Here is a 26787-nt window from a genome sequence, read left to right as displayed (position 1 = left end):
AGTGTAATAAAAAGCAGACACACTACTTTGCCAACAAAGATCTGTCTAGACAAAGCTATGCTTTTGCCAATAGTCATGTATGGATATGAGTTTAGTTGCTCAGTTGTGTCCAACTCTTTGCGACCCCATGGACTGCAGCACGCTAGGCTTCCCTGCCCATTACTAACTCCCAGAGCCGTTCAAACAAACATCCATCGAGTCAGTGATGCCATCCAACCATCTCATCCTGTCATCTCCTTCTCATTCTGTCTTCAATCTTTCCCAGCATCAGAGTCTTTTCCAATGAGTCAGTTCTTTGCATCAGGTGGTCAAAGTATTAGAGCTTCAGCATCAGTCCTTCCAATGAATATTCAGGACTGATTTCCTTTAGGATGGACTGGTTGGATCTCCTTGCATTCCAAGGGACTCTCAAGAGTCTTCTCCAACACCACAGTTTAGAAGCCACCAGGGAAGCATGGAAGTGAGAGTTGGACTATAAAGACAGCTGAGCACTGAAGAATCAATTCTTTTGAACTGTGGTGTTGGAGAATACTCTTGAGAGTCCCTTGAACTGCAAGGAGATCCAACCAGTCCATCCTAAAGGCAGTGAATATTCGTTGGAAGGACTGATGCTGAAACTGAAACTCCAATACTTTGGCCACCTGATTTGAAGAACTGACTCATTTGAAAAGACCCTGATGCTGGGAAAGATTGAAGGCAGGAGGAGAAGAGGACGAGAGAGGATGAGATGGTTGGACTGTATCACCGACTTGATGGACATGAGTTTGAACAAGCTCCAGAAATTGGTGATGGATAGGGAAGCCTCGCGTGCTGCAGTCAATGGGGTCACAAAGAGTTGGACACTACTGAGTGACTGAACTGAACTGAGTCATCCACTCATTCAGCTATGATGGAGTGATGGAGTATGTGCTGTATGCTATCAAAACAACCATAGAAATCAACCAATTCTTCCATCAGAAGCACAGGACAGATGATATTCATTTAATAATTCATTTAACAAATATTCTGGAGAAGGCAATGGCACCCCACTCCAGTACTTTTGCCTGGAAAATCTCATGGATGGAGGAGCCTGGTAAGCTGCAGTCCATGGGGTTGCTAAAAGTCGGATATGACTGAGCATCTTCACTTTCACTTTTCACTTTAATGCACTGGAGAAGGAAATGGCAACCCACTCCAGTGTTCTTGCCTGGAGAGAATCCCAGGGATGGGGGAGCCTGGTGGGCTGCCGCCTGTGGGGTCGCACAGAGTCAGACACGAATGAAGTGACTTAGTAGCAGCAACAAATATTCACCCAAGCAATATGCTAGATAAGCTCAGGGATCTAGAAACAAAATGAGCTGGGTTTGAACCCTACCTCAACAGTTACTATTTGGACTTGGGTAAAAAGGTTAAAAGTAGTCTAAGCTTTTAATATGTATCAATTATTTTAATCTATGCCCCAAATCTATAATGTAGATATCATTATCCCTATTTACCAGTGAGAGAACAAGTTTAGGGTAAGTTTAAAGGGTTAAAAGGATGACTGAGAAAGTAGGATCTAGGCAGAACTTAGCACAGTCTTAGTATAATAAGTACTCAAGTATAATAAAAACTCAATAATAACTAAGTTTATCAACTCATTCTTTATCTGTTTTATTTATTTATTTATTTTTGGCCATGACATGTGGCTTGTGGGATCTTAGTTTCCTGACCAGGGATCAAAGCTGGTCCCAGTGAAAGCGCTGAGTCCTAATCACTAGACACCAGGGAATTCCTACTTTGTCTCTTTTTACGTGCTTAAAAAAAAAAAAAAAAAAGATGTTCTCGGAGCCCAATAAGTAACAATGATCTCCAACTTTGCCCTTCAAGGTTCTGAACCATGCTGTTTGAATGGTTAACTCACTTTTTGGCAGACGGTTAGAAATGAGGAAGCCTAATGACCAAGGTCAAGGCATACAGTTAAGACTAGCATTTATAAACGGCAGCACTAAATATCTTGTAATGAGATTCAGGAACTCTCCAACTGGTTCCTAGGTCAATACTTAGGTAGTAGAGTGGGTATTTTAGGTATTTCAGTGCATCTAATCAAGAGGTACTTGCCTTAAAGGTATTTATTATCTGGGCTCTACAGTACAGTGAATACTAAATACTGAGATCAATAGATAAAACTAGTAATTCTTAACAGCAAATCCTGCTATTGTTTCTAGAAAACAGGAGAATGAATAGGACATAAGGTACAAAAATGACCTACCTGAAGAGACTTCAGTGTCGTATTTACTGAATGTAAGGCTTTAATAAAGTTGTAGCTTTCCTGTGTTGGCCACTGTGTCTGTCCTCATTCTAGTATGCCCTCAGTAAGCTACCAGAACTTAACCTGCACAACAAAAGTGCCACTCATTGAAACAGTTATAACAGGAAAGGAAAGCAAGTTGATGGGATTTAAAGTGTTACAGGCCACTGAATCACTGACTACTTGGTGAGGGCATGTAGAGAAATGTCATTCTCAACAATGCTGGTACAGTGAAGCCATATTAATGAAACAGTTTTGAAACATGAAGGCTATTCATAAGGATTTTTTTACAATCTTCTGATTTCATTGGGAAATTTAATCCAGACAGAGGAATCTTCCATTAATGATTTTACATTATTTTACTTGTGGGTTATATTTCCCAGTGGTACATTTTATTAAGAGGCTCTTATCACTTGATGTTTTCAATCCTATTATCTACTCACGGGCACCATAAATATATTGAAATTCAAACAAACAAAAGACGGCCAAGAACTGGCATTCCACTCAACACTGGGGACTAACAATATAAACTTTTACTCTGAAACGTGTTTCTTAGCATTTAAAATACCTGATTCATTTTTAATGCACATCAAATAAACAAAAATAGAGTAGCTGTATCAGCACAATGCTAGGAAAAAATGAGTGGTATAGGTTATGACTTGGAGAATGTTTTTGGAATCAGACAAGAGCCTGAGAATAAATCATTTAGAGAATAAGCTGTGTTCTGAGCTTCATTAGTTCTGATTATCCCCCAAATATGCTCAGCAGAATGCACTTGGGTCAGCTGGGACTGACACACAATAGAGCAGGCAACTTATAAACTCCTCACAGCATGAAAGAGCTCATGAAACACTGCTCGTACATTTAGAGTCATGTGATAACACCTCTTATTGCATAAGCCACCAGATGAAACAGATGGGGCAGCTCTGCACTTTAGAATGTCTCTTTTGTAAAAGCATGGGACTTCCCTATTCTCCATTTGAGACCAAACTGCAAGAAAGCTAAATCTGAGGCAGGCTTGCTTTGCATTTTATTGTCTAGATGTCACAGCAATAATAAGTAAAGTATTAATAAAATATCCTCATTTAGAAAAAAAAAAGTTGGCAAGCAAAAATCTCTGCCTACAGTTAGAGAAATTCAAGACTTTAACACAGTCACCAAAAAAGTTAATATATATATTTTTTATAGTTCACAGTAAAGACACATGGGAAACTTTCAGATACCATTAGTAGACAAAAAGTTTGTTGACAAAGTAAAATTGATAAATATGTCAAAATATATAAAGTACACATTTTACATAAATGGGGGTTATTGGCTATATATTTTGACAAGGTCATGAAAAACAAGTATTAGAATTTCAAGTGTCTGGCAAAAGAAGTAAACAAATAAAAACTATCAAAAGGCTGTGGAATGTGTAATCTATTAATGTAATCTATCTACAAATCTCATTAAGTAGATAAGCATCTTAGTATACCTAGGCTGAGCAAAAACACTATGTTCATTATAACTAAATTCTGTTTTGCTATGAATGTTCTATATGTAGCCTAGGACAAATTTTAGGAAAGAACTGTTATGCTTGTTAATTCATATTTAAAATAATAACAAATTTATTGTAAGTCAAACCATGGGAAAAAGAGCTAAAAATAGTGAGATAAAATGAGCTGGATAAATAAAAAGAAGTCATGAACTTAGGACCCCACCGTGAGCTTAAACAAATGAGATATCAGTTGACACACATCTTGGCAACTGTACCAGAGTTACGGAGGATCCCAAAAGGGTATAATTGCCTTGTTTCACTTAACAGAGGTCTACTCTGTGTTCACCAGTCCATTCCAGGTGTAATGAATTCTAGGCTCCACATTTGATGGACAAGAATGGCTTCTGAGTGATGAGGTGCTGTAGGTGTGATGTCTGAAAGGCCAGACTGTATTCAATTTGATACCCAAAATTCTGAGTTTAATGGACTTATTTCCATTAAAGGGGAAACACCATACAGAAGGCATCAAAAGGTAAAAGTGTCAGACACTTTTGGTTCAATATTAGGAAGAGCATTCTAACAATCAGAACTGTATGTACGTGCAAGTATCTACCTGAGTAGAAAACGAATTTCTCATCAACAGGGGTAAAAACAGGCTGGATGAGCATTTTGTAGAAATGTCATAGAGAAGATCCAGACAGTTAATGAGGAGGCTTGTATTATATTCTCCTCTAATGTTCTCTCCTGCTCTCATATAAAATGCCTCCTTATGAGGTGGAATTAGTTTCTAACTCCTAGCTGTAATTGGTTGGTGTGTCTATGTGTGTGTTAGTCGCTCAGTTTTATTTGACTCTTTGTGATCCCATGTAGCCGCCAGGCTCCTTTGCCCATAGAATTCTCCAGGATTCTATTCTGGAGTGGATTGTCATTCCCTTCTCCAGGGGATCTTCCCAAACCAGGGACTGAACTCAGGTCTCCTGCATTGCAGACAGATTCTTTACTCCAAAGCCATGTCTGAGCCACTATGCAAGCCCCTTAAATCTTAGTTGTTGTTGCTTGGTATATTTTAATAAAATGATCACTGTAAAATTTAAAATTTACTACATACTAGTGTATATAGTTCTTATATACAGTGGAATACTTACAACATATTAATCATTACTATTTACTAGTAATTATAAGTAATTCTATAACTAAAATACAGATAGACCATTTATAACAGCAGATATATCACTGATAAAAATCCTGTAGTATCTAAAGAAAAGCTTTTATTGAGGAATAAAAACAGTCTGTATTTAGATAGCTTTCTTGAAATGATTGCATTTAAATTCATGATAAAAGGAGTTTTCAATGTGTCTTGAACTGAAAGATGTACAATATTGTGGCTTATATAACTCATTGAGTCACAGAGTAAAACCATATGTATAAAAACAGTATACAGATAAGTAATTGTGGAAGACTTATTTTTCCTCATCATTTTCATAAAGATATATCCCATTAAACTTAGGTTGGACAATGAAGTGGTTCTTAGGTGAATTAGTCCAATTTGATATTTATTAGATAGTCTATGCATATTTCCCTAAGTAGTTTCTCCATATGGAATAGATATAATATCATAAAATGAAAATCTGTAACATAAAAAGTGTCTCAATATTAACTTATTAAAAACCTCCTAAAAAGAATGCAATCTTTAATAAAATTAATCAATCATATTTTTAATGTAAGCGTAAGTCTGCAGTTTCTCTTCAGAATAACACTTACATCCTAGTCACTGTTTAGTGCTAAGTTGAGTCCAACTCTTGTGACCCCACGGACTGTAGCCCACCAGGCTCCTCTGTCCGTGGGATTTCCCAGGAAAGAATACTGGAGTGGGTTGCCATTTCCTTCTCCAGGGGATCTTCCTGACCCTGGGACTGAACCTGCGTTTCCTGCACTGGCAAGAGGATTCTTTACAACTGAGCCACATGGGAAGGCCCTTACATCCTTATTGTTGTTGCTGTTCAATCACTAAATCATGTCTGACTTTTTGCGACCCCAAGGACAGCACCACTCCAAGTTCCTCTGTCCTCCACCATTTCCTGGAGTTTGCTTAAGTTCATGTCCATTAACTTGGTGATGCTATCCTAGTTCAGTTCAGTTCAGTTGCTCAGTCGTGTCCGACGCTTTGCAATCCCATGGACCACAGCACGCCAGGCCTCCCTGTCTATCATCAGCTCCCGGAGTTTACCCAAACTCTTGTCCATTGAATCGGTGCTGCCATCCAACCATCTCATCCTCTGTCGTCCCCTTCTCCTTCTGCCCTCAATCTTTCCCAGCATCAGTTCAGTTCAGTTCAGTCTCTCAGTCGTGTCTGACTCTGTGACCCCATGAATCGCAGCACGCCAGGCCTCCTTGTCCATCACCAACTCCCGGAGTTCATCCAAACTCATGTGCATTGAGTCGGTGATGCCATCCAGCCATCTCATACTCTGTCATCCCCTTCTCCTCCTGCCCCCAATCCCTCCCAGCATCAGAGTCTTTTCCAATGAGTCAGCTCTTCACATCAGGTGGCCAAAATACTGGAGTTTCAGCTTCAACATCAGTCCTTCCAATGAACACTCAGGACTGATCTCCCTTAGGATGCTAACATTATCTCTAGGTATAGACAGGACATACATGTATGTATTCGTGCATCAGATCAGATCAGATCAGTTGCTCTGTCTTGTCCGACACTTTGTGACCCCATGAATCGCAGCACGCCAGGCCTCCCTGTCCATCACCATCTCCTGGAGTTCACTCAAACTCATGTCCATTGAGTCAGTGATGCCATCCAGCCATCTCATCCTCTGTCGTCCCCTTCTCCTTCTGCCCTCAATCTTTCCTAGCATCAGTTCAGTTCAGTTCAGTCTCTCAGTGGTGTCTGACTCTGTGACCCCATGAATCACAGCACGCCAGGCCTCCTTGTCCATCACCAACACCTGGAGTTCATCCAAACTCATGTGCATTGAGTCGGTGATGCCATCCAGCCATCTCATACTCTGTCATCCCCTTCTCCTCCTGCCCCCAATCCTCCCAGCATCAGAGTCTTTTCCAAGGAGTCAACTCTTCGCATGAGGTGGCCAAAGTACTGGAGTTTCAGCTTTAGCATCAATCCTTCCAAAGAACACCCAAGGCTGATCTCCTTTAGGATGGACTGGTTGGATCTCCTTGCAGTCCAAAGGACTCTCAAGAGTCTTCCCCAACACCACAGTTCAAAAGCATCAATTCTCCAGTGCTCAGCTTTCTTCACAGTCCAACTCTCACATCCGTACATGACCACTGGAAAAACCATAGCCTTGACTAGACGGACCTTTGTTGGCAAAGTAATGTCTCTGCTTTTGAATATGCTGTCTAGGTTGGTCATAACTTTCCTTCCAAGGAGTAAGCGTCTTTTAATTTCACGGCTGCAGTCACCATCTGCAGTGATTTTGGAGTCCCCCAAAATAAAGTCTGACACTGTTTCCACTGTTTCCCCATCTATTTGCCATGAAGTGATGGGACCAGATGCCATGATCTTCGTTTTCTGAATGTTCAGCTTTAAGCCAACATTTTCACTCTCGTCTTTCACCCTCATCAAGAGGCTTTTGAGTTCCTCTTCACTTTCTGCCATAAGGGTGGTGTCATCTGCATATCTGAGGTTATTGATATTTCTCCCGGGAATCTTGATTCCAGCTCGTGCTTCCTCCAGCCCAGCGTTTCTCATGATGTACTCTGCATAGACGTTAAATAAGCAGGGTGACAGTATACAGCCTTGACGTACTCCTTTTCCTATTTGGAACCAGTCTGTTGTTCCATGTCCAGTTCTATCTGGTGCTTCCTGACCTGCAAATAGGTTTCTCAAGAGGCAGGTCAGGTGGTCTGGTATTCCCATCTCTTTCACAATTTTCCACAGTTTATTGTGATCCACACAGTCAAAGGCTTTGACATAGTCAATAAAGCAGAAATAGATGTTTTTCTGGAACTCTCTTGCTTTTTCGATGATCCAGTGGATGTTGGCAATTTGATTTCTGGTTCCTCTGCCTTTTCTAAAACCAGCCTGAACATCTGGAAGTTCATGGTTCACGTATTGCTGAAGCCTGGCTTGGAGAATTTTGAGCATTACTTTAGTTACATATATATATATATATATAAAAATATATATATATGCTAAGTGCTAAGTTGCTTCAGTCATGTCTGACTCTATGCAACCCTACTGTAGCCTGCCAGGCTCCTCTGTCCATGGGATTTCCCAGGCAAGAATACTAGAATGGGTTGACATTTCCTACTCCAGTGGATCTTCCCAACCCAGGGATTGAACCCATGTCTCGAGCCTCCTGCATTGGCAGACGGATTCTTTTCCCCTAATGCCACCTGGGAAGGATACAGACACACACACATACAATATACAGTCTAGATACTGTACTGCCAAGAGCAGTCGCAATCAGACAGCCCTAGTTCTACAATTACTTTTATGACCCTTGGTAAGACACTTAATCTTTCTAAACCTCAGTCCCTTCATTTGTAAATGGGCACTAATACTTGTTGTGAAGATTAAAGGAAATTAAATGTTCATTAAGTAGTAGTCCCTAGTCCTTATCACCCATCTCTCAAATCACTGAATTAAGTATCAGATGAATAAATGCATATAAAAGTCTTTTATAAATTGAAAAGAATGTTGCAACTGTAAAGTATTGCATTTGAAACTGTAAAGTATTGCATTTAACAGGCAACATACCCCCTGCACTACATTATGGTTAATGGTATTCATTAACGTTTTCAGCATGTAGTAGATGCATCGTAATATGATAAATATCTGTAGCACAAATCAGCAACTTAGAAGAAAAGATCAAGATAACAGAGAAAACAATCATCTGTAACAAATATTCTCTATGTCATTTTGTTATAATACATAGAATTTTAGAAAAATATATCATTTATCTGCAATGGGCTGGGCCTGTACATATAACAGGAGAACAGAGGCTTTATCATGCAGGTGAAGAAAAGGAGAACAAAAATTTTTCCCCCAAATTTCACTAGCCTGTTTTCTAGTCCAAACAATCTGGATAATTTTGTCAATAATTCACACTACTTGAGTTATATTCAGGGTTGACGCTCTAGTGTGTTTATGAAGTATATCTTTCCTAGACTTTCTGATTTAAGAATATCAGAGCCATTTAAGGGTAAAGCAACATAAATTATTTAAAAATTGGAACATTTTCTTAAAAAGTGAGCTCGTGTAATTTGATAATGCTCTGACTTTTTAGTTTTAAAGATACAGATATTGAAACTATCCCAGCTGATAATTTCATTCTGACATGAGTTTAAAAGGTTAAGTTACTCTCTGAAGAAAGGTAATCTGGTTGCCTTTCACGGCAGCCTGCAAGCTCTGCAATCTGCATAGAGAGGGGCATTTGTCATCATTAGCTGAGCTGTGACAGCTGGCACCCAGGGTGTCCCAGAATCAAGGGGTGGCAGAGACACTCTTGGTTTAGGTTGCCATTAAGTGTAGCAGGTTTCTTGAGGATCAAGTATATTTTATGAAAAGCTTTGTGATGTAACTAACAACAGTGAACATATTTGGATTTTCCATAACATGGATAATACAATGATAGCACATAATTAGCAGGTTGCCTCTAGACAACAAGATGCCAGATTACAGGATGAATAAATATCTACTGCCTGCCACTTAGAGGGGGAGAATTGTTTCAGCACCCAAATAGCTCCAGCAGAGTGTTTTTTTTTTTTTTAAAGGCTACATTAAAGTGATCAATTGATTACGTATATTTAAGGAAACAGACTGAGGATAGAAAGTATACTTCTCAGACATGTTTTAAATTTGGTTGTAAACAATGCATAATGTCTTAGGAGTGAGCTCAAGTATACACACTCAATATACTACACAACCTTTTGATAAAATGAATATGAAAACTAAAATCATTTGCACAGATGAAATCCTCCAACTGTTGGAGGTATGTACAGTTGATAAAACATATTTTAAAATATTCCTCGGCAAAAGTTTAAAACCAGAATCTTTTTACCAAATGAGTGCTACTAGCCACGGGTCTGAAACAGTTGCGGTTAATATACCTATAAACTAGTTTTCAAATTTTAACAGTTTATAAGCATGTTGGCTTCACACAGTGCAAAACATATAAAGCAAAAGTAAGTTTATATTAAGAAATAGGTTGATCAGATCTTTGAAAAATAAGAAGGCTACAATCCCTTTAAAAAATCATCAATGCTTGGAAACATAATCAATAACACTAGGTTTTATATTATTATGTAAACTAGTTTTCTACAAATAAAACTAATTTTTGTGTTAATGTAAAATCTATGCAAATACATGCAGTCATTTATCAGGAAAGCTGACAAGCATTCCATATTGGAGGGGGAAATGAAACTGCCTCAAGAATAGAGGCAATTAATTATTTCTGTATTTTTTCTTCTTCTGTCTTGAGGCACAAAAGTTATCCATCCAGTTAAAACAGCAAATGAAATAAAGAGATTTTTTTTTTATTTAAACACATATGGCTTTTGCCTGCAATACTGATCACCACAAGGTCTACAGATGCCCGTGGCTAAATTGTACACTGGCAGATGCACACAGGGGAAAACTGTGGTAATGCAGCGTGGAAAGCAAAACAAATGAAGAACTGAGTCTGCTAGTAAAAGGGGGAGACAAACCAACAACAAAAACAACAACAACAAAAACCCAAACCCCCAAATCAAAAAACCCACATTTTTCCTCCCAGTGAGTTATTCATTTATCAAACACAGGTTCATGTTGCAAAAAAAAAAACTCAAACACGTGACCTTGGTCTGTTGCAAAAAGTGAAAACAGTTTTAAGTAAGTGAAGGTGTTTTTCTGTATACACATGCAGATGATGTATGTGAGGGACTGTATATGAGGGACTGAGCAATATATTTTTATTTATATGGACAGGATGACTAGTAACGTTTAAACCTCTCAATTTCACAATTAAAAGCGTATGACATTCAAAACTGCCACAATATATATGACTGGATAAATATTGTTGGACCCCTTAGTTATTATTACTTTAAAAATCCATTTAGCTGCAATCTCCTAAGGTATTATTGAAAACTATAAGGGTTATTACAGAATAATCTTGCAGATGTGATATTAAATTCTGGTGGAGACAAGAATCCTGTATTTAGAGGCTGCTTCCTTTTAACAGGTTAACATAAAAATGTATAGAAGCCAATTCAACCTTTTACTATCTGAAACACTGTGTGTGTGTGTGTGTGTGTGTGTGTGTGCGCGCGCGCGCGCACGCGTATGTGTACATACAGCCTGCATGAGCAGGCTATTTTGCAAACCATAAAAAGAGCGTACTTCCTAAAAATGGTTTAAGATTATTAAGAAAGCAATAACTTCTTTCTTAATAGGCCTGTAAGCATGCATAACATTAAAATTCCTATTGTAATTGCCAAATTAAAATAGAAAACTGAAACCATTTAAATAATTTTATATCTTGAGGGTAGAAAGAGAAGACTAGTTGTACTATTCCAAGTTGTAAAAGAGCAAAATACTTGAGAGGGCATCATTATCAATGAAGATGTTGGTACTATTACAATTTAAGAATTCTTTGTTTGGAATATTTATAACTATTTAAATTTAAATGGCAATGTATATTTATACAAAATTAGGATTCGAAGCATATGTTCCAAGAATATGTATATATTAATGAATATTAGCTCTAGTAAACTCTTTGGCATCATCCCCCACCATCAAGGGAGGATTAATTTACTGAAAATGTAAGGTAATACACAATGCAAATGTTGAGAGATTTACTTCTCCAAAGACATAAAGCTAGTAATGTTACAAATATTGCTAACTTACATAAGGAACTTAATATGCATTTTGATGTGTAAACTGTAAACTATACTCCTAAATCTAATATATATATTCATGTGAGCATAACAAATATTACCAGTACCTCTGAAAATGAATCCTTTACTAACCATTTAATGTCACATAGTAAAATTAAACAACTTTCATGTAAAATAAAAACTGTTAACCTATTGCCTGTGTATCTGAAATAGCATTTTATATTTTGAGTCTATTTTGGGACTCTCTGATTAAAACTGGTCTTAAAATAGAATCATGATTAAGATAATAAGTTCTAGGGGAATAACTAAAGGTGTTTATAGTCTAAAGTTATTTGATATAAAACTAAAACACCCAGATACTTATAAATGAATCATAAAATTTACAAATAAAAAAAATTAAGGGCATGAGGCAACTTCTTGTGTCCACGGCAATGTTCTATGTGCCAGATGTTATACAACTCTACACATTTGTCAGAACTCATAGATGGGAACATTCATATTGAAAAAGCATAGACTAGAACAGTACATATGCAAAATATACATAATAAACCTGACTTTCATAATAAAAATGATTTCCCATAAAAATAATAATGCTATAACTTTTTCCAGTAGGGTCACAAGTTTTTATCAGAGACACGATGTCTTACAAATTCTTTATGTTCTTCATGTTTTTGATTTGATCTAGATGTTTAGATAAAACAAACATATTGAGATTAAAAAGTAGTAATAACTTATTAGTACTTTTGACTTGATATTTTTGACAAATCACATGGAAAAATTGTGCTTTCATGAAAACAGTACACAGAGTACTAAATAATAGTAATAGTACAGATAGGTATACTAAAATGTATATTACTAGTATCATGAAGCAATTATACAGAAGTGGAAATTAAATATTATTTAGGTGCTCTACTCTCAGAAAATGGTTATAATCTGTATCAGTATGTAAAGTTATCCAAGAAATTGCTATTCATAAACTGATTTCCTTTTTTTACTATAAAGTATTTATTTTATTTGATATATGTGACAAAAGGTAATAGGTTTTACTAATGTAATTATTCTTTTAAATTATTACTCTAATTAACTGATTAAAAAAAAAAATCCTATTTTAGAAGAACTGCTTTGCTAATTAAGAAATAAGCTCCAAAATTGTAAATTAGTAATAGAAAATGTTACTTCAGACATGCAGTCACTATAAGTTGATTATCTACATCCTGGATTCTAGTCTCAAGGTTACGTAGAATGTTTTCAGTGGCTAATCACATACAGTCTGGGACAGTAATGAGAGCTATGCAATCCTGGATGACCCATTACAGATGGACAGATTAACAGACACTAATCACATCTGATTCCATTGTTTTCTCTAAGTGCAATAAAACTGTACTGTACTAAGAGTACTAAGGATACAGTCATATGCACAAATGTCTATAAATCCATGTTAGTGATGGTTTAAGGAATACCTAATTTTCATATATTCATATGGAGAAGAATCACATGAGTCCATTTATGTCACAATATGTTTACAATATCCAAATTAAAAACATAAGTTGAAATCTAGTAAAATGAATTTAAATTTTATAGTTTATAAAGATAATGGTGACTTTCTAAAGGGTCAGTGGGGAACTGGAATGTTGGAACACTCCATAATACTCATCAATAAATGACTGATTAACCTCACTACCCTTAAATGTTTGCAAACAGTTAGAGATCACAATTCATTGTGAACCATAAGAAAATCTTTTGGTTGATAACCCTGCCCCTTAACTTTGTCAGTTTACAGATACAACTTAAAATATCCTGCATCTCTGTGTCTACATTCAAAATAAGTGAGGAAACTGAGACAATGATCTGAATAATCAAGGCTTAAATTTATTTTTTCTACCAAAAGAAAGGTTTTGGCCAGAGTTATCCAGAATCACTCAAATGTGCAAATCTAGCAGTGGTGATGATTCTGGTAAAGTACACTTCCAATTTCTATTTTTAATCTCAAAATTACTTTCAACATTTATTAAGACCAATAACAAATTTTCTAAGCAACAAAGTAGCAAAAAAAAAAAAAAAAAAAAGTACTCCCTGCTACCATTGTGACTGTATGATCATGTACTAGGGGAATGAGGAAAACTGAGGCAACAGTCTAGAATATTCAAGTGAAGAATTAAGAAAATAATTTTTAAATGTAACCATAATTATCAAGATACTCTGGTTAAAGAAAAATAGGGTCTAAATTGTGCCAACAATGATCTCAATTCTCTGCTTTCCTTTGCCATAGATGATATTAAAATATGAAATAATTATTTTAAGAACTCACTGAAACTTTTGAAGCTTTCAAGCTATTTTGTTTCAAGTATTCTTATATAAGGAGTCACAATAGAAAGAAAGGTAATAGATGCACCATCAAATCACATCACCAGAAAAACTCCCTCTATTTTTATTTAATGTGACACATAAAGAAAACCCTGCACAAATATCTGTCTTTAATTTCTCCAGTGTTAATAAAGAAATATATTGTGTCTGGCAGAATGAAACAGATGAAATAGCCTAGGTGCATTTTAAAAAAAGAAGAGGTGAGTTCTGGGGTGGGGGGTGGGTGGGGGCAGAGGAAGAAATCAGATGTGTACAATGAGCCTTCAAAACCACTCCAGCAGTAGGGATAAATAATTTAATAAACTCAACTTCATATTCTTTTTATCTCCCCAGTGTAATAAGCACATATTAAAAAAATAGAACTTTATATTCGTGAATACTTGTGAGTAGAATAGCAGCCAGCAGATAATGAAAAAACAGAACAGTATCTATCTGTGCATTTAACATGTGTGTGCATAACCTCTAACAGATACATTTTTCCAGATGAAAGGTCACAATTGCTTAAATTTATGAACATGTAATTCATATTTAAATTAGGATAAAAAAACAGAAACCCTGCATTCCTACATTTCTCAACATAATAGAGTTTTTCTTTAATCTAATGGGGTGTCTCTTTGCCCATTATTTTGTGTGTCCCATATAAGTTATGTAGGTTTACAGAAGGGAGAATAAGTTACCTAGGAAATACCACTTTAGAAAAAAGTTATTTCGCCACTGTTATTTTGAATGCTTGGAAGTAGTAAGGATCACAATATCTAATTATTTTATATTCATTAACATTCTTAAAATTTTTGACAATGGTGTGCTTGTGATTTTCTCCATTTTTTAAAAATAATAGAACATTCTAAATCAAAGCCACCTAGTGAACTAAGTGAAATGGAAAAGTCAAGTTGGTTAGACCTTAAAATCCCAAATACCACTCAAATATGAGCATCTCAAACAATCATTAAATCCTGAGATTCTTGGGGTCTTCAATTAGGTCAGTTTTCTTCAATTATCATTCTATTATTAGCTCTTGTCAAAGATGTCTGCACAGCATATCAATGAAAACAATTAAGTATTTATATCCTGAAGCACTGGACACACACAAACTTTCATTCTAATACTAACTACTACGATTATGTTTATAGTAAAAAAAATTATACAAGACTGGTGTCATTAGAGCTGTTTTATGAACTTTTCACAAGTAAATAAAATTGATTTTAAGCTATTTCCGTGCATTACACAACCATATAAAATAATTAGTTCCATAGGTCAAATGATATTTTATAAAAATTACTTTAAAATTGTTAAATACATCGCTCCCACAAATCAGATCTATCTCCGAAGCCTAGCTGAAAATCAGCAGAATTACACAAAAGCGTACTATATATTTTAAGTTCCTCTCCATAGGTCATTTCAATTAAAAAAAAGGTGGGTGGGAGGATAGAAAGCACACTCCTCAGAACAGTTTAATTTTCCCTTCAACAATGAGAGGTGTCTGAGATCACTGGAAGGATCAGCTACAGAAGGCAATTCATTTCACGTGTTCAGTGTAACAGAAAATCACGGTGTTGCAGCAACAAGCAATACTTGCGCGGGAGTATTATTCTAGGGCGCCCAGTTCACCCGCGGTGATGAGAGCGGGTGGGTGAATGCTATGTTATGTAAATCACTGTTAGCTCCCAGCGTGAAGGGTGCTGAAGGAAGCAGCTCAGAAAACACGGTCCCAGCGTCCTTGAAGCCCAAAGACTTCACTTCCCGGGAACACTCTAGGACTAACGAGTTTCTTAGTCCTTTTCTCACCATCCATTTTTCTTCTTCAAAGTGCAAATCGTTAGTGAAAAGGCCTTGCTTACACCAATTAGTTTGCACGAAGTGCTTTGGCGTTTAGCTCTGCTTTAACCCAATTAAGCCGCACAGTGAGCCCCGAAGATGCGCCACCTGCGCGCCTGGCTCCAGCGCTACCGCCCGGCGCGCCTCGAGTCCTTCGAGTCCGACCCACCCGGACGGCCGCCGCCGCGGTCCCCCGAACGGCCTCGGGGCCTCCGAATCCCAGGCTGCCTGACGTCTTCGACAACTGGGGGCATTTGCAGGTGGCCCAAGAAAACAACGGTCACTCTGACCTGAACCCAAGGGAGAGCGCGCTGGGCGCAAGGGTCCCCCGACCCCGGGACCAGAAAGCGCGGTCTCGGCCGCGACCACACGTGCGCCCGGGCGGCGGCGGGGAGCGTGGGCAGAACACTTGGCCTGCAGCAAACGTGGAGAAACCCGGGACCCTTAATAAGGTTTTCACATACCACATAAGCGCGCACACACAAAACCTATGGGACATGGAGCAGATAGAGGCAAGAAGGATGGTCAGGGAGCGTAGGGCCGCGGGACCGGCAGGGAGCACGCGGGACGGGCACTGGGTGGGGACAGAGGTGGCTTCCCCCAGAGACCACCGGCACATCTTCGTCTTCGTGGCCGCAGGTTCCTCGGCGGTGACTTGCCTCCTCTTCCTTCTCTTCCAACTGCCAAAAGATAGTAGTGCGTTCACCTACATCGGTGCCAAAGTAGGGAGGGGCTGGCGGTTACGCCCAATCCCTGCTCCTAAGGGGGTGCAAGGTTCTTGGGGAACAGTAGGTGGATGCCGTGGGCCCCGAATCTAATATACTATTTTAAGCTAAATAGGAATCTACCACCCTTGGATAACAAAAAAGTATGATGCTGTACCTGTGCAAAGAAGAAAGGAAAAAAAAAAAAAAAAAAATCAAACGCTAGAGTAGAAAGTGGGAGCCCTGAACAAGATCTTGTTACAAGTGGCTCTGAAAGAAAGTGCCTACAAACCTGTTCCAGGAATTATAGGATTTTGCTGGAAATAGTCTTCATTTGAAAGAGACAGCATCTAAATTCAAGGTAGGGTGTTAAAAATCTGCCTAGGTTTAAAAACAACTACAGAACCCCTAAGTAGTAGTTCTTCTACTTCCAGTAACATCAAGCACGCAGTTGGTACCAACAGGGGGAAAAAAAAAGCTCTACATAAATCCATTTTGCCCTCATTTTTTAGATTCCCAAATTTAAAAATATTGATTTCTTTCAAAGTTTTTTAAAAAATGATATGTAAATTTTAAAATCCCAGGTGACTGCAAATTAATTTTCTTTAAAAATCTTAACCATTTCCCTTAATCAAGTCATTGCAATATTATAAAATTAGAAGTCTACTGTCAGATGACCACTAAAGATCCCTTAGGAGAGAAGATATATCCTAAATTAACACATCTGTAAACAAGACAGAAAGCCCGAACACACAAATTTTCAGGATAGGTATCTGCCCCTAGGTCTCATCTCCATGACCTCTCCTGAACTTTCACGTATTCAAACACACCTCATTATGAACTCACATTAAGATAATCTCTGAATCTCAGAGAGTTTTATTTCACAGATATGTCTGCCAGTGCGTACAAAAAGTTAGTGTCCTGGTTATAATGTTGGGCAAGTCTACCAAAGTACAAAGAGGACTGCAGATGGGGGGAGGGGTGTACTAAACATTTTTTAAACATCCCAACTTAAGCTGGAGTAGACAACATCTAACAGCAATCATTTTCAGATTCCTTTCAACAACTTCAAATGAGGAGAAAAACATAGGTAAAACACTGCTGTTAACATAAAAAAAAAATCATTCTAATATGGGAACATCCAGAAAATTACACTGGTATCAGTCCATCCAAAACCAGCCTGCATATACACTGAAGAGCAAACTCCCAACGTGCATTCAAAAAGACCTCCAGGATTAACAGGCATTAATTATCTCACTCTAAATGCAAGTTAGTGACTTTTGTTTTAGAGAACCCCATCTAATTCACCAATTGATGGATGACCATTAGTACACCTGTATTTGCATTTCGTCGGTTAAAAAGACAAGCAGGATTTTTCAGCACAGAAGAGAACCACTTTGCCAAGTCTTTTCAAAACGTCAATATGCTTCAATTAATACCAAAGCTGAGAGATTCCTCCTGATTTCCAAAACTGTCTAGGTGGCCTGGGTGGTTTTCTGCCCAGCAGCAGCCTCCTACCTTTAGTTTGTGTGCCTATATCCAAGAGGGGGGATTAATTAGCCGGGCTGGAGCTGACGGAGGCCGTCGTGACGAGCCCAGTGGCGATTGGCCGCCAGCCTGCCTGGCCCTGCCTTTATAATTTCCACATGAGTGCATCTGGGCTCTTAAGACGAACCAACAGCAGCTTCTTCTGACATATACACAGACGCACACTCACCCCCGACGCACACTCAGCACACTTTTCCTCCATCCGATTCACAGCCCGGCACACACCATGATCACGGGCAAGCGTAAATAAATACGGAAAGGGTTGATTATTTTGACTCCTGGAAGAGCTTTGCTGGGTCTCACCGCAACTTTTGTTTTTATAACTGAGGTGATCTCTGCACGCGTTTCGCTCACACAGGAAGGATTCTTTAAAAGAGGAAGAGAGACGGAGAGAGAGAGAGAGAGAAGGGGTGGGGGGAGAACAACCTTTCACTTTAAGGCCGGCTGGGCTCAAAGATAAAAGGCAGGGGAGAACAGCGCGAGGGAGTCCCCGGCCGCCGCCGCACTTCGGAGAGACGCTTCTGGTACAGTTTCCGAGCGCCGCGCGGCCCGTTTCTCCACCGAAGTTGGCTCCAGCTCTAGCAGCCGCGTTGGATCCCACAGCTTACTGCGAGACTCCGGTGTACAACCCGGATCTCTGCCCCAACATGATAGCGGCCCAAGCCAAGCTGGTTTACCATCTGAATAAATACTACAACGAAAAATGCCAAGCCAGGAAAGCTGCCATTGCCAAAACCATCCGGGAAGTCTGCAAAGTAGTTTCCGACGTCCTGAAGGAGGTGGAGGTGCAGGAGCCCCGGTTCATCAGCTCTCTCAACGAGATGGACAATCGCTACGAGGGCCTCGAGGTCATCTCCCCCACCGAATTCGAAGTGGTGCTTTACCTTAACCAGATGGGGGTGTTCAACTTTGTGGACGACGGCTCGCTGCCCGGCTGCGCCGTGCTCAAGTTGAGCGACGGCCGCAAGAGGAGCATGTCCCTCTGGGTGGAATTCATTACTGCCTCCGGCTACCTCTCGGCGCGCAAAATCCGGTCCAGGTTTCAGACGCTGGTGGCTCAGGCGGTAGACAAGTGTAGCTACAGGGATGTGGTAAAGATGGTGGCGGACACCAGCGAAGTGAAACTGAGGATCCGAGACAGGTACGTGGTGCAGATCACCCCGGCTTTTAAATGCACCGGGATCTGGCCCAGGAGTGCTGCCCACTGGCCACTTCCCCACATCCCCTGGCCGGGACCCAACCGGGTGGCGGAGGTCAAAGCGGAAGGGTTCAATCTCTTGTCCAAGGAGTGCCACTCCCTGGCCGGCAAGCAGAGCTCGGCCGAGAGCGACGCCTGGGTGCTGCAGTTCGCGGAAGCGGAGAACAGACTGCAGATGGGGGGCTGCAGGAAGAAATGCCTCTCCATCCTCAAAACCTTGCGGGATCGTCACCTGGAACTGCCGGGCCAGCCCCTCAACAACTACCACATGAAGACTCTGGTTTCCTACGAGTGCGAGAAGCATCCCCGGGAGTCGGACTGGGACGAGTCCTGCCTGGGTGACAGGCTGAACGGGATTTTGCTGCAACTCATCTCCTGCCTGCAGTGCCGGCGCTGTCCTCACTACTTCCTACCGAACTTAGATCTGTTTCAAGGCAAACCTCACTCGGCTCTAGAGAACGCTGCCAAACAAACGTGGCGACTGGCGAGGGAGATCCTGACCAACCCGAAAAGTTTAGAGAAACTTTAGAGCACAATTTTAATCGAGAGCCGAAATGTGATTATACTATTCATTCTGAAAAGTTCTCATGCAGTGTAAACTTCCTGTTCAATTCCTATCTAATATTCCACTCAGCAGTGCAAACAATCTCTTCCTTCAAAAGGAGTGCTAAGGCAACCGCTTAAAGCATCATCTCACCCACCCCTCCAAGGGGAGAAAAAGTAGGGAGAGCAGATGGAGAACACCCCAAACCCACAAGTATTAGAAGACTTCTTTACAAAGGATTTCCTATCGCCCTTGAAAAGTACACAGGAACACCCGGAAAACAGCCTGGCTGTAACGCAAGACCGCAGTGAATGCTAACTATCAGAGGATTATAGCAATCTTGGCTGTGAGTAAACATGATTTGGATATGCCATCTGAAGGAAAGTGTAATGTATATTTTGATTTGTAACAAATATTGTGATCTCACATTGTCTTTGAAAGTGTGGATGTTGGTGTTTTGTGATTTGGTGAACAAAAGTTAAATTGGCATTTTGGATACTTCCAGACATTTTCCACTAACAAAGATATAATTTAAAGGTAGATTTGCTCCTGGTACTTTTATCTGTCTTTAAAAGTGTCTGAACTTTAAAAAGTTTACATTTTGTTTCAAATATATTGCTTGTTCTATTTCTAACATTCCATAAATATACTTGAAATGTTATTTAAATATATTCAAAGAAATTTGAATTCAGCTTATATAATAACGCTTGAATATCTGAATTATATATTTGAAAAATGCACTTGAAATACACTGGATAATTACTTTTGTGATTTAGATTTTAATTTCTGTTGCTGGTTTTTATTTAATTAGAAGCTAATAAATGAAGTAAAATAAAACTTGTTGTGTCTCACTTTAAATTGTTTTCCTGTCAAAAGATGTAATCCTTAAATTTGAAAACTGAACCACTTGAATATTTTAAACATTTTGAGAAATATGCTAATGAAATAATTAAAAATAAAACCTTAAAATATTGGCAAAAAGCTCTTTTTGTATAGTTACACAATATAATGATCTACTGTTAGCTTCTGACTTACTTATAAGACTATTCCATTCGACAACAGAAACAATTTAAATCTACCCTTGAAAGCCTGCTCTTTTGGGTTAATTATTTATGTAGAATTTTTGACACTATAAGGATGAAATATGTCATGACAGTCATGGTTGCCGAGTTAAAAATCAGACAAACTCCGAGAAAAATGAACTTAACAAAGTCCTAATAAAACTTTTGAAATTTGTATATGAAAACTATACTAATAAAATGAAGGTAATTTCTGACCTAATATATGTCAAACCTTATTTTATGCAGTAAGGGTTCCAGGCAGGATAAATTAATCAGAAATCCAAAATTACCGTTTACTTCATAGAGCAAGCCAATGATAAAAGCATAAAGACAAACTTTAAATGATTTAAAATCAAATGCACTACATTCAAACTCATTTTCAAAATTCTATTCTTTTGGAGCTAGAAATAAAAGAAGTCCTGTGACTATCCTCCAGAGTATTTTAAGAGTCAACACGTCTGGGAGGGGCTAATCACCTAAGGGCCTTGGTTAGTTAATTCAGGTGGAGGTAAATTTGAGACTTTTAATTGCTATTCCACAAATAGCATTTTATAATGTTTTACTTCTATATATAAATTAAACACAAATAATAAAGTTTTGGATCTTTTGGAGTATTTTGTTTTTTGCTATTTTAGAACAACTGCCTCTGAAAAATACTTTAAAGGCAGATTTTTGTAAAATGATGCTTGTTTATCTAGCATGACTTATGTTCTTGAATTGATAGCCTCAGGAAAAAAAAGTTTACAAATGGCACAGTAACATAAAAGTTAAAACAACAATGGAATTGATTTCAGAAAAAACTTCAGAGGTATAGAGCTGCTGAATACTCAGGTTTTAAGTTTTACAAAACAAAATATAATAAACAAATACTTATGCATTTCAAATCATCCAAATATATGTTGTCAGGCACTACAACCATAGAAGACCTCATCTTTAAACATCTGAGCACCAATACATACTATGTATACACATTTTAAAGCAATGCTTCTCGGAGAATCGATTTCTCTTCTTAAATTCACATATAAAACTCATTCTTATTTCAGGAGATGAAAACTGGATGTAATAATGGAGATGAATTTATATCTAAATGCCCCTCCATAGTTTTCTTACAATCTTTTAATAAACAGTGATTCATACTTCAATGTATACTTTTGGAAATTAAAAGTGACCTTAGTAAGAAATTCCATGAGCTCTTTCCCAGTCTTCCCAGAGAATCTGAGATGCTGTACCCCAGGGACTTGGGAGCAACTGGCTTCACTACCAAATCTGCCCAAGTGCACACAAAGGCACTAGCACAGAGAGACTGTTAAAATGTAATAACAGGATTTAAGATGGTTACTATATTCTCCAATCCCATAAAATAGATCAAGTGTTATATCATTCATTTTATTTTCTATGAGGAGGATGGGAATGTGCTCCCCTCCCCCACTGTCATTTAAAACCAAGCAAAATTGAAAACCACTTCCTGCCTGCCACAAAGCCACCAGTACTGTACACGGAATCATTTTAACTCACTTTTGTGTCGATCTTCTTGAAGGCAGGATCATCCTCATCTACCTCGAAGTAGATTTCGGTCGTGGTGATGGAGAGAGTCCCCTTGGCCACTACCACAGGAGCGATGAGCTGGGCAGGAGTGCTGAGAACCACTGGACCTGAAAGAAGAAGGCACCAGAGGAGTCAGGCTGTGCCTCTTTGCCCTTGCTTGATCCCTCCCGGAAGGGCACCTCAGGTTTTTAAACGTGCACTGAAAAAAAGTGTCTATATTATGTGGCAAGCTCCTTTCATGTGAGATAGGTCTGGTTAGTTGTTACACATTACCTTATAACCAGACTGGAGATAAATAATTCTATAAAAACCCAAGAGGTCACAAAATCGAATAAGTGACCCTCACTAAGCAAGTTTGCAACCTCTGCCTAGAAATCCTACATGGTTAGTGGGGCGCTGACATTAACCAACTTAAAAGTGCAGAATGACTCTCTCAGGCCCTGATTTTCTATTGAGCACGCACGGGCTTTCCGTTCGGAAGAGACGCTCAGGGCAGTCAGCACGGTCCCCGAAGACCAGCCAACGTGTAAATCCCATCCACTGGGCAGCAGCGGCCCCCCAGGATGGGCGGGAGGATGTGAAGAGGTACAGGTCTAATATGTAAACCCCACTGCACTAACGGGTTTGCATCTTGCAGGAAGGTATCCCCATGCGCACATCGATATACTCGCAAAACGCGGACGTTAAATACATTGTCTATGCAGAAAAGCAGGAAAATTGTAGCAGTGATTTTTTTCCTCACCTGTAATAAGCCAAACATTATGAAATTGTAAGACGACTGAACAAAACGATTCTCAGAAGAGCATCTGCAAAGTGCCCTTTCTCAACTTTGGGGACTAGAAAAACTAAGCTTCAGTAAAGGGGTTTTTAGAAAGTGTGCCTACTAAGGTGCTTACTTCGAATTCCTTCCATCTGAGTTAAAATCGAAAATTAAAAAATCTCACGTATTAGAATATTAATTCAAAAGGGTTACTTAACTGCCCCTTTAAGATTCCCCGTAGAGCGGGGACATTCTTCGCTCCCCTCAAGTCTGTACTTAAAATATAGACTTAGAAAAAAAAAAAACACGTATTCGTTATTCTGTAGCCAGGGCTCATTATATTCCCTTCTACCTCCGCACCCCCTAACCCCCAACCCACCCTCTCCAGTGCACACTTAAATGAGTCACAGTAACGGTAGAGGGAAAGCAATGAAAAGGTAGGTCCCCTGCGGCCGCTCAGGCCCGGGCCCCTCGCGAGCGGCGGCTCCTCGCGGGGAGACCCGTTCGCACCGCCGGAACCGCGGCGAGCAGGCCGGGCCTGGTCCCCGTCCGAACGCGGGGACCGCGGCGGAGCCCACGATTCCAGGGAGCGGCACACGCCGAGTTCACGACCATCCTGCACAAAGCCGGGCGTTTCTGCTGCAGGAGGACCAGGGAGGAATCGGCCGGCTGTCGCGCTTATAGGGCGGGGGGTTGCGTGTGTGGCTGTGGGGCAAACTGGGTGTCAGCCTGCATCCCGGTCGGGACCGCCCGCCCGGGGCGGGCTCACGAGGAGCCCCTGCTTTCACTCTGCCGCTTCCCAGCCCCTTCGAGCCCGCAGCCGGGGAGCCCTCCCGGCTCCGGGGCGCGCTGACTCCCGGCGCGGGTCTCGGGCGGGCAGCTTCCGCTGGGGCCGAGCGGAGTCAGGGGTCCGCCTTGGCTCCATAAGGTTTTTCTTTCCAAAGGGCTAGGCGGTCGATCTGAAGCGCCACTTTAAAGGCTCATCAATCTTAATCTAGGTTGCTCAAGTAATTATGCCCGAATCTGTTGTACGATTACAAGTGGATTTGGGTTTCTATTCCCCAGGCCCTCCTTTGTGTTTATTGGAGGGTCTGCGCGCGCGCTCCTCCGAAGCCCCCCGCGCTCCGGCCGGTTCGAACCGCTCCCTTAACCCTTAAGCCGCCGTGTCGCTCGTTTGGAGGCCACTCTTCGTACTTCTCTCCGGTAGAAATCCGGGAGGTTTACTCTTGACTGGGGCGAGATGAGAAAGAAGGTGACCTGATTCACATCGGAAACTGTGTCTTCCTACCCATCCTAGGGCCTTGATGAACCTTCAGCAAAGTCCTCATTCTAAACACGGAAAGCTACTGATCTCTGGTTTCATAGAATATTCTGGTGTTTGGAGACGATGAATGGTCAAAAACATTAAAAATGGCGAACTGCTTCGTTCTCTTAAAAAACAGTTTAAAATATCCAAACAAATTGGAAAAAAGGTAAAAATCATGATACCCGTTATTAAAACCACAGAAACTGACTGACCGAAATAGACGGTATTACGAATTTTAATTACACAATTCTGTGAACTTTTAACGGGGAACACATTTCCGCTACCTGTTTCTCTGACTTTCTGAAAGGCGACTGCGTTTCCTTTTGATTTTACTCCAAATGCGTTCTACTGAATTCGGATTTTTTTTTTCTGGGGTGGGGGGGGGGCGGTGGTGGGCGGTTATAAAAGGGCTTCGAACTGGTCCTTCTTTAAGAAAGGCACTCATGAAATATTCAGCTTTAATGTGTCATTTTTACCCCTGTCCTTTGGAAATCTCCAATTACAACTTCCAATTCCATAGCATGTTTAAGGAGCGCTGAGTCTTTTTGTTGTAGCCTTCAGGGAGCAAACCAGCCCTAGAGAGAACAGAGTTAATCCACTACAGCGATAACAGAGAGGGGATTATGTTTTAATCCCCTTTGGGGGAGCCTCTGGATTTTAGGGATCCGATATTAAAATGTTTACATAAGGCAAGGTCACAAACCAGCACCCAGCATCTTCCAAGTGGAAGATCTGGTTATTTGGAAACCTTGGATTCCTTTCCAAATAAAAATAGTTAAGAAAGGGCAGCATGTCTAGACGTCAGAGTGATGTGGCAGATTCTGTTCTAGAAGATAACTAGATACATATTTCATCTCCTGTTGGGTGTAGGGAACTGGGGACTGGATGTAGATCTATTCATGCTAATCAGTACCATGGCAATAAAAGGATCCATTATATCAAGGTCCTCAGGCACACACAGAAGTAAAGTGATGGATATTAAAAGATAGTGAAACAAATGGATGGAACCAAACCACCCCCCTTTTTGTTGCTACATCCAGTGGTTTAAAATTCTACCATCAAAAGTGCTAACTAAAGGAAAAATAAATGTTACTTACCTTTTAGAATTGGCAGTATAATGTCTAAGAAGTATTGATCCATTACTATTTGAGAGGACAGGGATATGACTTGCCATTTAGATGCTAATTTAAAATCTGAACTAGAACAAAGATTATTACCCTAGCACAATGGAAACTCTTAAGAAGAATTAACTTCTCTTTAGAGCCATGGGATCTTTATTCAGTGGAGGGGTAGAGTAGAGTAGAAAATACATATGTTTTATATTTAGGAAGGGAACTATTCATCAAATATATATTTAAAAGTAGAATGTTAAAAACCACTTGTGGGTTTGGAGGATTTTACTGAGAACAAAATTCTAAGCCTAGAAGTCATGATACATCAACTTTTAAACAGAACTTTACAGTTTACACAGGTCTTTTACATTTTTACTTAACTACTAGTTCAATAGTCACAATTTGGGGGCTACGGATGTATCAATACCCTCCTGCCAAAAACCACCAGGAACACAACTGGAGTTGAGAAGGCGGTGCTAACTGCTCACTGCTGTGAGGGAGATAGGAAGGAACCATGAGATGACTAGGTAAGAGGGTTCAGAAAGGACTTGCTGTAGGATCAGAGCTCTGGTTAAGTGATTTGGGGAAGGGTTCAAAGAAGAGCTTTGCTCTGGATTGGGCTCTGTTAGGGCTGGCAATAATTCTGTGATTGGATAGCTTAATCTTATCTAGGACTAGACCTTCCCTGGTAGCTCGGATGGTAAAAACTTTGCAGTGTAGGAGACAGGGTTTCTATCCTTGGGTCAGGAAGATCCCTTTGAGAGGGAAATGGCAACCCACTCTAGTATTCTTACCTGGAGAATTCCATGGACAGAGGAGCCTGGTGGGCTACAGTCCATGGGTTCACAAAGGGTCGGACACAACTTGGCGACTAGACCTAGGCTAAAACTGTGATTGATAGAGAAGAAGCAGTCACTCCTATAAGGAGTAAAGGAGGATGTTAATGTTCAGGTAAGTTGTATAGAGTGATCTTACTTTTGTCTGTGCTTAGACAAAATTATAGTGTTTTTTTGCCTCACATCATCATGTGGACTTGTCTGATGCTGGTGTTCTGTGAGGTTGTTTATGTCCAACAGGAGAACACCATGACTGAGCTGTGAGCCCCAGGCCAGCTCCCAGTGATCCTGAGGCCTCCTTGTAAGGGTCAGGCCAGTTTCCTGAGGTCAGAGGCTGCTTTTCTCTTCCTCAGATTCAGGAATTAATCATTTTTTTTAAGGGAGAGAGTCAACAGCATTC

The 26787-nt window shown here is 39.9% G+C and overlaps 2 protein-coding genes across 10 annotated transcripts in view; one reads left to right on the top strand and one right to left on the bottom strand.

The window, feature by feature from the left end:
* Positions 1 to 26787, bottom strand: part of NBEA (neurobeachin) — a 656478-nt gene that overhangs the window by 188625 nt on the left and 441066 nt on the right. For all 9 annotated transcript variants that reach the window (XM_025263201.3, XM_044927359.2, XM_025263205.3 and 6 more), the window contains one exon: positions 22344 to 22480. In XM_025263201.3, the coding sequence (XP_025118986.2) occupies positions 22344 to 22480 (137 nt within the window). The remainder of the gene's footprint in view (positions 1 to 22343; positions 22481 to 26787) is intronic.
* Positions 18157 to 20599, top strand: MAB21L1 (mab-21 like 1). The gene has a single exon (XM_006057522.4). It carries the CDS (start codon positions 18673 to 18675, stop codon positions 19750 to 19752), a length of 1080 nt encoding a protein of 359 aa, XP_006057584.1. The 5' UTR covers positions 18157 to 18672; the 3' UTR covers positions 19753 to 20599.

Source organism: Bubalus bubalis, chromosome 13 (assembly GCF_019923935.1).
Source record: "Bubalus bubalis isolate 160015118507 breed Murrah chromosome 13, NDDB_SH_1, whole genome shotgun sequence".
Classification (NCBI taxonomy): Eukaryota; Metazoa; Chordata; class Mammalia; order Artiodactyla; family Bovidae; genus Bubalus; species Bubalus bubalis.
Note: the sequence above shows the minus strand (reverse complement) of the source record. Positions and strands in the feature narration are given on the sequence as shown.